Source organism: Taudactylus pleione, unplaced genomic scaffold (assembly GCF_031769625.1).
Source record: "Taudactylus pleione unplaced genomic scaffold, aTauple2 ptg000061l, whole genome shotgun sequence".
NCBI lineage: Eukaryota > Metazoa > Chordata > Amphibia > Anura > Myobatrachidae > Taudactylus > Taudactylus pleione.
In genome coordinates, this window is record NW_028284463.1 from 1,214,374 (window position 1) to 1,228,980 (window position 14,607).

At 45.2% G+C, this 14,607-nt stretch overlaps 1 protein-coding gene across 1 annotated transcript; it reads left to right on the forward strand.

Annotated features, from left to right (window-relative positions):
• Window positions 1–7,187: 7,187 nt before the first annotated feature.
• Window positions 7,188–14,184, forward strand: LOC148534920 (E3 ubiquitin-protein ligase TRIM11-like). Its single transcript, XM_088464875.1, has 2 exons — window positions 7,188–7,575; window positions 12,974–14,184. The coding sequence occupies exons 1-2, from the start codon at window positions 7,188–7,190 to the stop codon at window positions 14,182–14,184; spliced, it is 1,599 nt and encodes a 532-aa protein (XP_088321001.1).
• Window positions 14,185–14,607: the final 423 nt, after the last annotated feature.

A 14,607-nucleotide genomic window follows, 5' to 3' on the forward strand; every position in this document is an offset into this window, starting at 1 on the left:
TCTCCGGCTATAGAGTCAATATTCAAAAATCAGAGGTTCTACTTCTCCCTAATAACAAAGCTATAGACACAAGTAAGCAAATAATATCTTCATTATACATTGAGGGGTAACAACGTTTCTTTGAAATACTTGGGAGTACAAATACCCACATCACTATGTTTAATTAAGTCAATAAAGTCCCAAATGGACAACTGGCTTCACCTACCTTTGTCACTTTTGGGCAGAATTGCATTAATCAAAAGTATTGTGTTCCCAAAACTGACCTATCTCATGCAAATGCTGCCAATAACATTATCTCAACAAGACATCAAGAATTGCAATACTGCTTTTAGAAAATGTATATGGCAGGGCAAAAAAAAAAACAAATTCCTAGAATTAGATTCATTCAACCAAAGCATAATGGGGTTTTAGCCCTCCCAGATATTCAGGCATTCTCACAAGCAACCTTCTTCCGCTACATAGCAGACTGGTTCTTATCACGTGGCATTTACACTAATAAACAATTAGAAGAATCTATATTTCACCCTGTCGCCCCAGCAGTGCTATTACATTTCCAGAAATACGCTATTCCATCCCATTTATATAACCATATCCTATTCAGAGATACTTACTCTGCGTGGAAATCTAGAAACAAAAAACTGTCTCTTGACTTCACTAGATCTAAATATACTCCTATTTGGGGTAATCCTGCCTTTTTACCCTCTATCCAAAAGGATACTTGGAAATTGAAAGGAATTAAAGCGATCTGCGATGTGTTTCATCCAGGTGGTGTGATTTTGACTTTTCCACAATTAAGTACAATGTATTCACTACCAAATACAAATTTTTTCATGTACCTTCAAGTTCGTCATTATATAAATACAAAGACTTCATTAGCTCCCGGATCTCAAATTAAAACAATGGTCCCAAATTATATAGACTCTCTCCTCCAACAGGTTAATACAATTACTTACCGTATTAAATATTTATACACTGATCTGCTCCCTAATGAACCTCATAAACTATGACTCACGATTCAAAATAGGTGGGAAAGCGAAATAGAAAATTTTCCTGATTTCTCAATAATAATCTCTAACACTAATAAAACATTAAAAACTTTGGCTTTGGCTAAACGACAGGAAATTCACTATAAAACCCTACATAAAGCTTATGTAACTCCGAATTGTAGGAAATATATGGTCTCAGAAGACGATGGCAGTTGTCCCAAATGCTCTGAAGAACGGGTATCATTTGCGCATGTCTTTCTATATTGTCCCAAAATTAAAAGATTCTGGTATAAAGTTTTTGTTTTTTATTAATCAAACTTTTCAACTGCAATTATAATTTTCACCACCTGCCTTTTTATTCGCCTATTTTACAGCGTGGTCCACGCAAGGTGATATATCAGATCTGATTCTGCTGTTGACTCTGATAGTCACGCTAGCAAAACAAGTTATTCTTAACAAATGGATCACAAAATCTGTCCCACCTATAAGGGAAATAAGGTCAGAATTACTGGGACCATATGTATATAGATAGAAGGAATGCTTTATTTGATATAGAAAATGGAGGTCAGGCATTTTTACAATAAATGGGAGCCATACTTCTCTGCTATTTCGACAGATGTAAACAAAAAATGTGCAAAGTTTTTGAGTTGACTACTTGGTATCTTTGTAAACAACTAGAATGAATGGCGACGATTCTCCTAGATATGATATTGCTTGATAATGTGTGACTAATCGGACACTCTACTCCCCCCCCCTCCTGCTTTCCCCTCTTCCCACCCCAGTCTACTTATTTTAATTTATTAATCTTATATTTTCTATATATTGTTTTGTGTAAACTCAATATATCTATTTTGCTGTTCACAAAAAATTTCAATTTTGTGTCTTTGCTATACTATGTATTTCATATACTATGTTCTTGCATTTATCTGAGACACCAATAAAATGTTTTTAAAAAAAAATGTACATTGTTTAAGATCGAGTTTTTGACCTTTTCATTGTCTGCTATATTGCACACCACATTTATGTAGAAGCACAGAATCCGTATGTATTGTTCAGTATAGGTCATTTTTATTTCTGTGTAGTAGCACAAACTCACAGAGGGATTCTACAGCTGTGAGCTAATTACTAAGCAACCCATAGTGTTTATTTAAAGTGCACACAGCGCTGGAGCAGTTTTTTCTAATGTAGCCAATCGGACTTGAGGCAAAAAACCTAAAAAAACCCTCGGAGTAAACTATCCATCACGCAATATCATATCGTTCAGAAGCCAATTGGGCCCCCGGGGGAAAAGAAAAAATTCCTCATAGACTCCCGCAATAGGTCGGCGAGTGGTTAGGCCTCCGGCGAGCTACGTTGGAACACAACAGATAAACCCAGACGACTATAGCGATGGAACACAGTAGAGCACCACCAAACAAGGGATTGTATATACCCGTCGGATAAGCCAGCAGAAGCCGCGGATGTAGCAGCTCCAATTCTAAACGAGTGAGTACCCAACTCACCCGGCCCGAGCCCTAAAGATGCCAAGCAAGACTGCAAGACATGACAAACTGATATTTACTCATCATCGTGTAGCAAAAATGCCCCATCCTGTTCTCCATGCACTTGTTCGAAGGCATGGAACAGCGCCACTGGTCATACTGCAGGAATGGGATGTGAATGAAGTGAAAAGCCATCGCCCTCTACCAGCCTGGTCCTTCTTGGAGCACCACATAAGGTATAGCATTGCGTCTTGGCGTACAATTACATCCGCAATAGTGAGTAATGGGACAGGCCTCTTAGAGAGGGCAACTAATTTGCAGACCGGAAAGCTCCATGAAGCGTCATGTCATAAAAAGCAACAAGCAATCAAAGGCTGAAAAGCAAACTGAAGGGACAGCAGCCACCAAGTAAAGCAACGTGGAAATATCAAAGAGACGCCTGCAGTCAACCTCTGTAGGGGTTGACCTGGACCAACCCCTCAAGGCCCCTGAAATTAGGAAGGATTAGGAAGAAATTAGTGCCTATCATATAGTGCAGAGAGAATTGACACACCTGTAAAAATATGCCATAACACAGTGAGCGAATGCTGTGATCACAAAGAAAAACCAGCATGACTTGCTGCAAGCACTTACCTGCCTGAGACACCGAAACACAGAAAAAATGCTCCCATTCCAGCTAACCCACCCGATAACAGCACAAAGTACTGGGGGCAATGGCCCTCAAAGCTAATCCCTCCATGCCGGCCTGATCATCTGCCAAACAATAGGCAGGACATTGGTCACAGACAGATCGACCTGAGGGGCTAATACCTGAAACAGAAGCCAGACGAACCGCAACAGTGCATCCGCAATCCCCTCTTTGTACACCAGGCACATGCCTGGCAACAAAATTGACATTAAGCAGCAGGCAACGCAGAACAAGTCTCGCTAGCAAATGAACAACCGGAAGAGAAGATGAACTCAGACGGTTATTCGCATGCACTATGCCATGTTGTCGCACCAAAATTATACTAGCGTTCTTCAAGTGATCCCCATAGAGTTCAAAAGCAAACATGATGGGGAACAACTCAAGCAACAGCACCCAGCACCCCACCACCCAGATAGCAGTAATATACGCCCTATAATATTACTACACCCCCACCCCACTACCCAGATAGCAGTAATATATGCCCTATAATATTACTACACCCCCACCCCACTACCCAGATAGCAGTAATATACCCCCTATAATATTACTACACCCCCACCCCACTACCCAGATAGCAGTAATATACCCCCTATAAAATTACTACTCCCCCACTCACTACCCAGATAGCAGTATTGTACCACCTATAATACTACTATATCCCCACCCGCTACCCAGATAGCTCTAATATATCACCTATAATAATACTATATCCCCACCCACCACCCAGATAGCTCTAATATATCCCCCATAATATTACTACACCACCACCCAGATAGCAGTAATATACCCCTATAATATTACTACACCCCCACCTCACCACCCAGATAGCAGTAATATACCCCCTATAATATTACTACACCCCCACCCACCACCCAGATAGCAGTAATATACACCCTATAATATTACTACACCCCCACCCCACTACCCAGATAGCAGTAATATACCCCTATAATATTACTACACCCCCACCCCACCGGCCAGATAGCAGTAATATACCCCTATAATATTACTACACCCCCACCCCACTACCCAGATAGCAGTAATATACGCCCTATAATATTACTACACCCCCACCCCACTACCCAGATAGCAGTAATATACGCCCTATAATATTACTACACCCACACCCACTACCCAGATAACAGTAATATACACCCTATAATATTACTACACCCCCACCCCACTACCCAGATAGCAGTAATATACCCCTATAATATTACTACACCCCCACCCCACCGCCCAGATAGCAGTAATATACCCCTATAATATTACTATACCCCCACCCCACTACCCATATAGCAGTAATATACCCCATATAATATTACTACACCCCCACCCCACCACCCAGATAGCAGTTATATACCCCCTATAATATTACTACACCCACACCCACTACCCAGATAACAGTAATATACACCCTATAATATTACTACACCCCCACCCCACAACCCAGATAGCAGTTATATACCCCCTATAATATTACTACACCCCCACCCCACCGCCCAGATAGCAGTAATATACACCCTATAATATTACTACACCCCCACCCCACTACCCAGATAGCAGTAATATACGCCCTATAATATTACTACACCCCCACCCCACTACCCAGATAACAGTAATATACACCCTATAATATTACTACACCCCCGCCCCACCACCCGGATAGCAGTAATATACCCCTATAATATTACTACACCCCCACCCCACCGCCCAGATAGCAGTAATATACCCCTATAATATTACTACACCCCCACCCCACTACCCATATAGCAGTAATATACCCCGTATAATATTACTACACCCCCACCCCACCACCCAGATAGCAGTAATATACGCCCTATAATATTACTACACCCCCACCCCACTACCCAGATAACAGTAATATATGCCCTATAATATTACTACACCCACACCCACTACCCAGATAGCAGTAATATACAGCCTATAATATTACTACACCCCACCCACCACCCAGATACAGTAATATCCCACCTATAATATTACTACTCCCCCATCCACTACACAGATAGCAGTATTGTACCACTACACAGATAGCAGTATTGTACCACCTATAATACTACTATATCCCCACCCGCTACCCAGATAGCTCTAATATACCACCTATAATACTACTATATCCCCACCCACCACCCAGATAGCTCTAATATATCCCCTATAATATTACTACACCTCCACCCACTACTTAGATAGCTCTAATATATCCCCGTATTATTACAAACCCATTAACATTAACATTGCCCCTGGATAGCATTTATAAACCCGCCCCCAGACTGCCTTAATAAACCCACCCCCAGACTGCCTTAATAAACCCGCCCCCAGACTGCATTAATAAACCCACCCCCACACCTCCCCATATACTTACCTGAGCAGGAAGCAGGCTGCAGAGCTCCAGGGAAGGAGAGTCAGTGGGATCAGTTATTACATGTTCAGCACATTTACTGTGTTTGCTCAGGTGTTTGTCACAAAACGAAGCTTCACACTGCAGACATGATTTAGTAGCCAGCACAGGAGAGTCACAGTAAGTACAGAAGATCCGGGTCTCCTTCTGCTGTGGCTGACTACATAGGAAACTTTCCACACACAGACAGGGAAGAGGACGGGGTGGATAGAGACTAGGGGAGTGGAGGAGAAGCACAGACAGAGGGTAGAGAAGAGAAAGGGGTGGGGCATCACAGAGGAGAAGGAGCGGAGTGTCGGCCCGGGAGAGATGAGAGTAGAGGCATCTTCCTCACAGCCTAGGGATGGCCATCAATGGTGTTACCATCAATGGCAAAATAGCAAGTAGCCATCGGTGGTTACAAACTATTCTATGGGTGACCATCGATGGATTCACCAAACAATGGTCATCCCTCTAATTTGACTTCCCGGCCCATGAGCCAATCAGGAGCTGGGGGTAGGGCTTCATGGGTGCCGATGGTGGAGTTATGCTCCGTGTACCAGCACCTGGTTAAAAAAAAACCCATTCATTTATGCTTAGACATCGATGGAGAGAAACCATCTGGTTCTCCCCCATTGATGGCAAAAGCATTTGACATCGGCCATAAACCATCGATGATTAGTAATCCCTCCCCTACCGCAGCCCATTGGTGGCAGTGTGTGTGAAGGTCAGCGCTCAGCACAGCAGCAGTGCTGGCCCCGATGATAGCAGAAAAGCAGCTGCGTGACCTTGGGGCAAAAATATGAAAGTTTCCCACAGGTCAATGGGGGCCCCTTGTGAGAGGGGGGCCCAGGGTTACTTGCCCCCCCCCTTAATCCAGCTCTGTTCGGCCCTCCTTTCTTTCCCTCAGTCAGCACGGCCAGTGTTAGACAGTAGACACTGAGCCTGCGCTGGCTTTCATGCTACAGAGGAACATTGCGGTGGACGGACAGTTCCGCTTTAGGGCTATTCCGCTCTGTGCGGTGGCACCGGCCGCACCACCCCAGTTACGGCCCTGGTGGACGGATGCTGTGTGCTTTCACAATTGCCATGCTCCGGCTGCCGAGTGTATCCATCTCCACTTGTGGCTGAATGTGGGTAACTAGGTTGTAACAGGGCTATTACACATAGGGAACGTTCACAGAGGATGTTTTCGGAATGTGGGCTTTAGAGAATTGTGTGTATGTGTATTTATTATTACACCTGATTTCCATTAGCTCAGTGTACGCCAATGGCCTCACCAGGTCTCAGTACAATACAGCACATTTGGGATGCAGGGGAACGGGAGATTTGCAGCATGAATGTGCAGCCGACAAACCTGCAGGGACTGCCTGATACTATCATGTCACCAGGGGCCACAGTAATGTTTCCAGCACCTTGTTGTATGCAAATAATTCTGCCTGTTCTGGGGGTAAAGGAAAGTCTTACTAATAAAGTGGCCACTGAGTATATCACGGCTCTATTCTCTCCTTCCCAGTCATATTGTCACTTTCATCACCTATCTCTGTGTGTGGACGTTACTGCTCAGCCCCACCCTCTGTACTGATCTGTATCATGAGAAAGTTTAGTTTCATTTCTTCCTGTTTCCTAGAATGGCGTCTGCAGACCTGAGAGAGGAGCTGAGCTGCTCCATCTGCCTGAGCACTTATATAGACCCTGTATCCCTGAGATGTGGGCACAACTACTGCCGGCTCTGTATTGTGAGTGTGCTGGATACACAGGAGGGGGCTGGGGGCTATTCCTGCCCGGAATGCAGAGCAGAGTATCAGGAGCGCCCAGCACTGGAGAAGAACAGGAAGCTGAGTAACATTGTGGAAAGTTTCCTATGTAGTCATCCAGAGCAGGAGGAGACCCGGATCTTCTGTACTTACTGTGACTCTCCTGTGCCAGCTACTAAGTCATGTCTGCTGTGTGAGGCTTCGTTTTGTGACAAACATCTGAGCAAACACAGTAAATCTGCTGAACATGTTTTAACTAGGGGTGTGCACCGGCCACTTTTCGTGTTTTGTGTTTTGGTTTTGGATCTGGATCTTTCTTCGTGTTTTGGATCTGGATTGGTTTTGCCAAAACCACCCTTCCGTGTTTTGGGTTCTGGGTTTTGTGTTTTGGATCTGTATTTTTTTTTTAAAAAAGCATAAAAACAGCTAAAATCACAGAATTTGTGGGTTTTTCTGCTCCTATGCTATTATTAACCTCAATAACCTTAATTTCCACTCATTTCCAGTCTATTCTGAACACCTCACACCTCACAATAGTGTTTTTATGTCCAAAAGGTTGCACCGAGGTAGCTGGATGACTATGCTAAGAGATACGAGTGGGCGGCACAAACACGTGGTCCATCTAGGAGTGACACTGCAGTGGCAGACAGGATGGCAGTTTGAAAAACTAGGCCCCAAACTATACATAATGCAAAGAAAAAAAAGAGGTGCAAGATGGAATTGTCCTTGGGCCCACCCACCCACACTTATGTTGTATAAACAGGGCATGCACACTTTAACAAACCAAACATTTCAGCGCCAGGGTCTGCCACACGACTGTGGCTGAAATTATTGGTTCGTTTGGGCCCCCACAAAACAAGCTGGCAATTAATCTGTCCCTGCACAAACTGGCTCTACGGAGGCAAGATGTCGTCCTCATCCTCCTCATCCACCGATTCCTCACCCTCTTCAGTGTTGTGTACATCCTCATCCTCACAGAGTATTAATTCGTCCCCGCTGGAATCCACAACCACAGGTCCCTCTGTACGTTCTGGAGGCTGGTCTCCCTGGAAGAGTTGATAATTCATTTTATGAACATCATCTTCTCCACATTTTGTGGAAGCAACCTCCTACGCCTTTCGCTGACAAGGTTCCCGGCTGCACTAAACACTCTTTCGGAGTACACACTGGAGGGGGGGCAACTCAGGTAAAATAGAGCCAGTTTGTACAGGGACCTCCAAATTGCTTCTTTTTCCTGCCAGTACAGGTACGGACTGTCTGACATGCCTACTTGGATGCTGTCACCGATGTAATCCTTTAACAGACAGACGCACGCTTGTCGCTGCTGCTTTGAGGATGCAAGTGCGGCTACAGCCCACACAATTCACAAAGTCAGAAAAAAAAAGAAGAATATTTTTATTGTTTGTGGAGCGCACTTTGAGGGTTACACCACCCTTTAACAGACAGATGCACGCTTGTCGCTGCTGCTTTGAGGATGCAAGTGCGGCTACAGCCCACACAATTCACAAAGACAGAAAAAAGAAGAAGAATATTTTTATTGTTTGTGTAGCACACTTTGAGGGTGTCACCACCCTTTAACAGACAGACGCACGCTTGTCGCTGCTGCTTTGAGGATGCAAATGCAGCTACAGCCCACACAATTCACAAAGACAGAAAAAAAAGAAGAAGATTTTTATTGTTTGTGTAGCACACTTTGAGGGTGTCACCACCCTTTAACAGACAGACGCACGCTTGTCGCTGCTGCTTTGAGTATGCAAGTGCGGCTACATCGCACACAAGTCACAAACACATTAAAAAATTAGTTTTTAATTTTTTGGAGCATTTTGAGGGTTACACCACCCTTTAACAGACAGACGCACGCTTGTCGCTGCTGCTTTGAGTATGCAAGTGCGGCTACATCGCACACAAGTCACAAACACATTAAAAAATTAGTTTTTTATTTTTTGGAGCACTTTGAGGGTTACACCACCCTTTAACAGAGAGACGCACGCTTGTCGCTGCTGCTTTGAGGATGCAAGTGCGGCTACAGCCCACACAATTCACAAAGACAGAAAAAAAAGAACAATATTTTTATTGTTTGTGTAGCACACTTTGAGGGTGTCACCACCCTTTAACAGACAGACGCACGCTTGTCGCTGCTGCTTTCAGGATGCAGGTGCGGCTACAGCCCACACATTTCACAAAGACAGAAAAAAAAAGAACAATATTTTTATTGTTTGTGTAGCACACTTTGAGGGTGTCACCACCCTTTAACAGACAGACGCACATTTGTTGCTGCTGCTTTAAGGATGCAAGTGCGGCTACAGCCCACACAATTCACAAAGACAGAAAAAAGAAGAAGAATATTTTTATTGTTTGTGGAGCGCACTTTGAGGGTTACACCATCCTTTAACAGACAGACGCACGCTTGTCACTGCTGCTTTGAGGATGCAGGTGGAATCTAGATGGGATTTGAAACCGGGGACACACTACCTCCATCAATTGTCTAAATCCCACTGCACTAATGGCGGATACCGGATGCACGTCTAACACCAACATAGCAGTCAAGGCCTCAGTTATACGTTTTGCTTCAGGATGACTGCTGTCGTACTTCATCCTCATCGCTAGGGACTGTTGGAGGGTCAATTGTTTAGTAAAAGTAGTGATGTTCCTACTTCCTCTCTGGGATGATGAACAACTCCCAGCAGCAGCAACAGCACTAGGAGGAAGTGGTTCTTGATATTTCCCTATTTTATTTTTAAAGGAGAATGTTTGGTCCTCCATTTATGTTATATTGATATATACGTGCGGCTAAAGCGCACACAAACACAGAAAATATTTTTTTATTTTTGCTGGAGAGTAGTGCACTTTGTGCGTTACACCACCCTTTAAGAAATGAGCCAGCCGGCTCTTTACTTATGGGACACAGGCGCACGCTTGGCGCTGCTTCTTTGTTGATGCACGTGCAGCCACAGTGCACACAAGTCACAAACACAGAAAATATTTTTTTTTCTGGTTTGGACTGGAGTGTACTTTGGGGGTTACAGCACCCTTTAACGGTCAAGCCAGCCGGCCATTTACTTATGACACAGGCGCACGCTTGGCACTACTTTGTTGATGCACGTGCGGCTACTGCGCACACAATTCACAAACACAGAAAATTATTTTTTTTTGGTTTGGACTGGAGTGTACTTTGGGGGTTACAGCACCCTTTAACGGTCAAGCCAGCCGGCCCTTTACTTATGACACAGGCGCACGCTTGGCACTACTTTGTTGATGCACGTGCGGCTACTGCGCACACAATTCACAAACACAGAAAATTATTTTTTTTTTGGTTTGGACTGGAGTGTACTTTGGGAGTTACAGCACCCTTTAACGGTCAAGTCAGCCGGCCCTTTACTTATGACACAGGCGCACGCTTGGCACTTCTTTGTTGATGCACGTGCGGCTACTGCGCACACAATTCACAAACACAGAAAATATTATTTTTTTGGTTTGGAGTGTACTTTGGAGGTTACAGCACCCTTTAATGGTCAAGCCAGCCGGCCCTTTACTTATGACACAGGCGCACGCTTGGCACTACTTTGTTGATGCACGTGCGGCTACTGCGCACACAATTCACAAACACAGAAAATAATTTTTTTTTGGGTTTGGACTGGAGTGTGCTTTGGGAGTTACAGCACCCTTTAACGGTCAAGCCAGCCGGCCCTTTACTTATGACACAGGCGCACGCTTGGCACTACTTTGTTGATGCACGTGCGGCTACTGCGCACACAATTCACAAACACAGAAAATTATTTTTTTTTTGGTTTGGACTGGAGTGTACTTTGGGGGTTACAGCACACTTTAACGGTCAAGCCAGCCGGCCCTTTACTTATGACACAGGCGCACGCTTGGCACTACTTTGTTGATGCACGTGCGGCTACTGCGCACACAATTCACAAACACAGAAAATAATTTTTTTTTTGGTTTGGAGTGTACTTTGGGGGTTACAGCACCCTTTAATGGTCAAGCCAGCCGGCCCTTTACTTATGACACAGGTGCACGCTTGGCACTACTTTGTTGATGCACGTGCGGCTACTGCGCACACAATTCACAAACACAGAAAATAATTTTTTTTTTGGTTTGGACTGGAGTGTACTTTGGGAGTTACAGCACCCTTTAACGGTCAAGCCAGCCGGCCCTTTACTTATGACACAGGCGCACGCTTGGCACTACTTTGTTGATGCACGTGTGGCTACTGCGCACACAATTCACAAACACAGAAAATATTATTTTTTTGGTTTGGAGTGTACTTTGGGGGTTACAGCACCCTTTAACGGTCAAGCCAGCCGGCCCTTTACTTATGACACAGGCGCACGCTTGGCACTACTTTGTTGATGCACGTGCGGCTACTGCGCACACAATTCACAAACACAGAAAATATTTTTTTTTTTGGTTTGGACTGGAGTGTACTTTTGGGGTTACAGCACCCTTTAACGGTCAAGCCAGCCGGCCCTTTACTTATGACACAGGCGCACGCTTGGCACTACTTTGTTGATGCACGTGCGGCTACTGCGCACACAATTCACAAACACAGAAAATATATATTTTTTTGGTTTGGAGTGTACTTTGGGGGTTACAGCACCCTTTAACGGTCAAGCCAGCCGGCCCTTTACTTATGACACAGGCGCACGCTTGGCACTACTTTGTTGATGCATGTGCGGCTACTGCGCACACAATTCACAAACACAGAAAATAATTTTTTTTTTGGTTTGGACTGGAGTGTACTTTTGGGGTTACAGCACCCTTTAACGGTCAAGCCAGCCGGCCCTTTACTTATGACACAGGCGCACGCTTGGCACTACTTTGTTGATGCACGTGCGGCTACTGCGCACACAATTCACAAACACAGAAAATATATTTTTTTTTGGTTTGGACTGGAGTGTACTTTTGGGGTTACAGCACCCTTTAATGGTCAAGCCAGCCGGCCCTTTACTTATGACACAGGCGCACGCTTGGCACTACTTTGTTGATGCACGTGCGGCTACTGCGCACACAATTCACAAACACACAAAAAATATTATTTTTTTACCACTTGGGGTGAGCACCCCTGATGGACAGAGCACCCCCTGGACAACACTACAGCACCCCTTTAGGACTGGGACACTGCACAGGACTTTGGAGTGGACACAGCCCCTATGGAGAACTGACTGCACAACACAGTCCAGCCAGCCCCTATGGACTTTGAAGTAGTGGACACAGCCCCTATGGAGAACTGACTGCACAACACAGTCCAGCCAGCCCCTATGGACTTTGAAGTAGTGGACACAGCCCCTATTAACAACAGCAGCACAGCACAACACAGCCAGCCCCTATGGACTTTGAAGTAGTGGACAACAGCAGCACAGCACAGCGCAGCACAACACTACTCTGCACTACACTACACTACACAGCCCAGCCAGCCCTAACTCCCACCCTCCCTCTTCACTGTCCACAGCCGAGTGAGAAAATGGCGCCAACGCGGGTACCTTATATAGGATCCAAAACCCGCGAGACTCGGAAGGCGGGATGATGACGTTTTGCCTCGATTTCAGATCCGAGTCAGGCTGGAAAAGTCGAGCCTGACTCGGATCTGCCTCGGATCGGGGGGGGGCTCGGGGGGGTTCGGATTTCAGAAATCCGAACCCGCTCACCCCTAGTTTTAACTGATCCCACTGTTTCCTTTGAGGATAGAAAATGCTCCGTACACAGAAAGATGGTGGAGTATTACTGCTCTGAGGACTCAGCCGCTATTTGTATATCCTGCTGGGCGGCTGGAGACCACCAGGGTCACCACGTGGAGCTTCTGAATGTGGCCTCTAAGAAGAAGAAAGAGAAACTGAGAGCTGTTATTGAGACCATGAAGTCTAAGAGAGAGGAAACTGAGAGGAGAGTGAAGCATCTGCAGGGTCACTGGAGAGAGGAGAAGGAAAAAGCTGATGGTGTCACCGAGAGAGTCATTGATCTGTTTAGATACATCAGGGAGAAGTTAGACACTCTGGAGAGGGAGGTCCTGGGTGAGATCTCCAGACAGGAAGAGCAGATGTCACTCTCAGTCTCTGTTCTGATCTCACAGCTGGAACTACAGAAGGACGAGCTGTCCAGGAAAATTAGTAGCATTGAGGAGAAGTGTAAAATCAGTGATCCATTAGCTGTCCTGAAGAAAGAACCAGAAAGTGACATCATCAGTCACAGAAGCTGTGATGTCATCATTGATGTAAAAGTTGCTGGATGTCTGGAGGTGGGAATAATCTCAAAGATGTTACACAGGGGACTTTTACACTTGGCTGATATTCTGATGGGTCTAAAGACAAAGAGACAGTTTTCAGTGATGGAGAAATCAGACATATTACTGGATATAAAGACAGCCTCTAATTACATTATTATATCAGGGGATCGCAGATCTGCATCTGGTACTAATGTAAATCAGAAGAGACCAGATGGTCCAGAGAGGTTTAGTAGAGTCCAGCAGGTGTTAAGCTCCTGTAGTTTCTCATCTGGGAAACATTACTGGGAAGTGGATGTGAGTGAAGCAGAGAAATGGCTGATAGGGGTGGCCGCTCACAGTATAGAGAGAAAGTTACCTGGTGATGAATCAGTCATTGGTAATAATAATAAGTCCTGGGGCCTGTACTTTGTGAAACACCTTACAGTATGTCAGAACAATATACATAGAAAAATAGCAGACATAGATGCAGATTCTCATGTGCAGATAGTGGGGATATACCTGGACTATGAGGCCGGGCGTCTGTCCTTCTGTCAGCTGTGTGACCTCATCAGACCCTTACACACCTTCTCCACCACCTTCACTGAGCCCCTCTATGCTGCCCTCTGTGTGAATGACAATGCCTGCCTCACAATAATAACATAAATGCTGTAACAAAGTGACTCCTTGCAAGAAAATTAAAATACAATCTGCAAAAATGAACAGACAGTAAGTTAGTGAATAGGGGTGCGCGGAATCAGTATGTTTGACTGCCGGACGTGAGCAGGGTGGTTCAAATCCTGAAAGCCGGCAGCCTGATGGAGGAGATCCTGACAGCGATGTAAGTTTACTTTTCCTAACCCCCTCCCCCCCCGCTAACCAACCTTTAGGGGTGCCTATCCCTAACCTCCCCCAGATAGAGCCTTAACCTAACCCCACCTTCCCGCACCCTAAACCTAACCCTATCCTCCCCCCTTAGTGCCTAAACCTAACTCCCTCTTCCCCTAGCCTAACCCTAAACCTCCCCGGGGGGGTGCCTAACTCTAAGTCCCCCCGAGGGGATCCCTAAACCTAACCTCCCATCCCCGG

Bases quoted from the DNA above. Each gene is read 5' to 3' on its own strand.
- LOC148534920 (XM_088464875.1), top strand. From the start codon at position 7,188: ATGGCGTCTGCAGACCTGAGAGAGGAGCTGAGCTGCTCCATCTGCCTG. The intron at 7,576-12,973 runs GTGTGCACCGGC...GCTCACCCCTAG, and splicing joins TGAACATGTTTTAACTAGGG to TTTTAACTGATCCCACTGTT.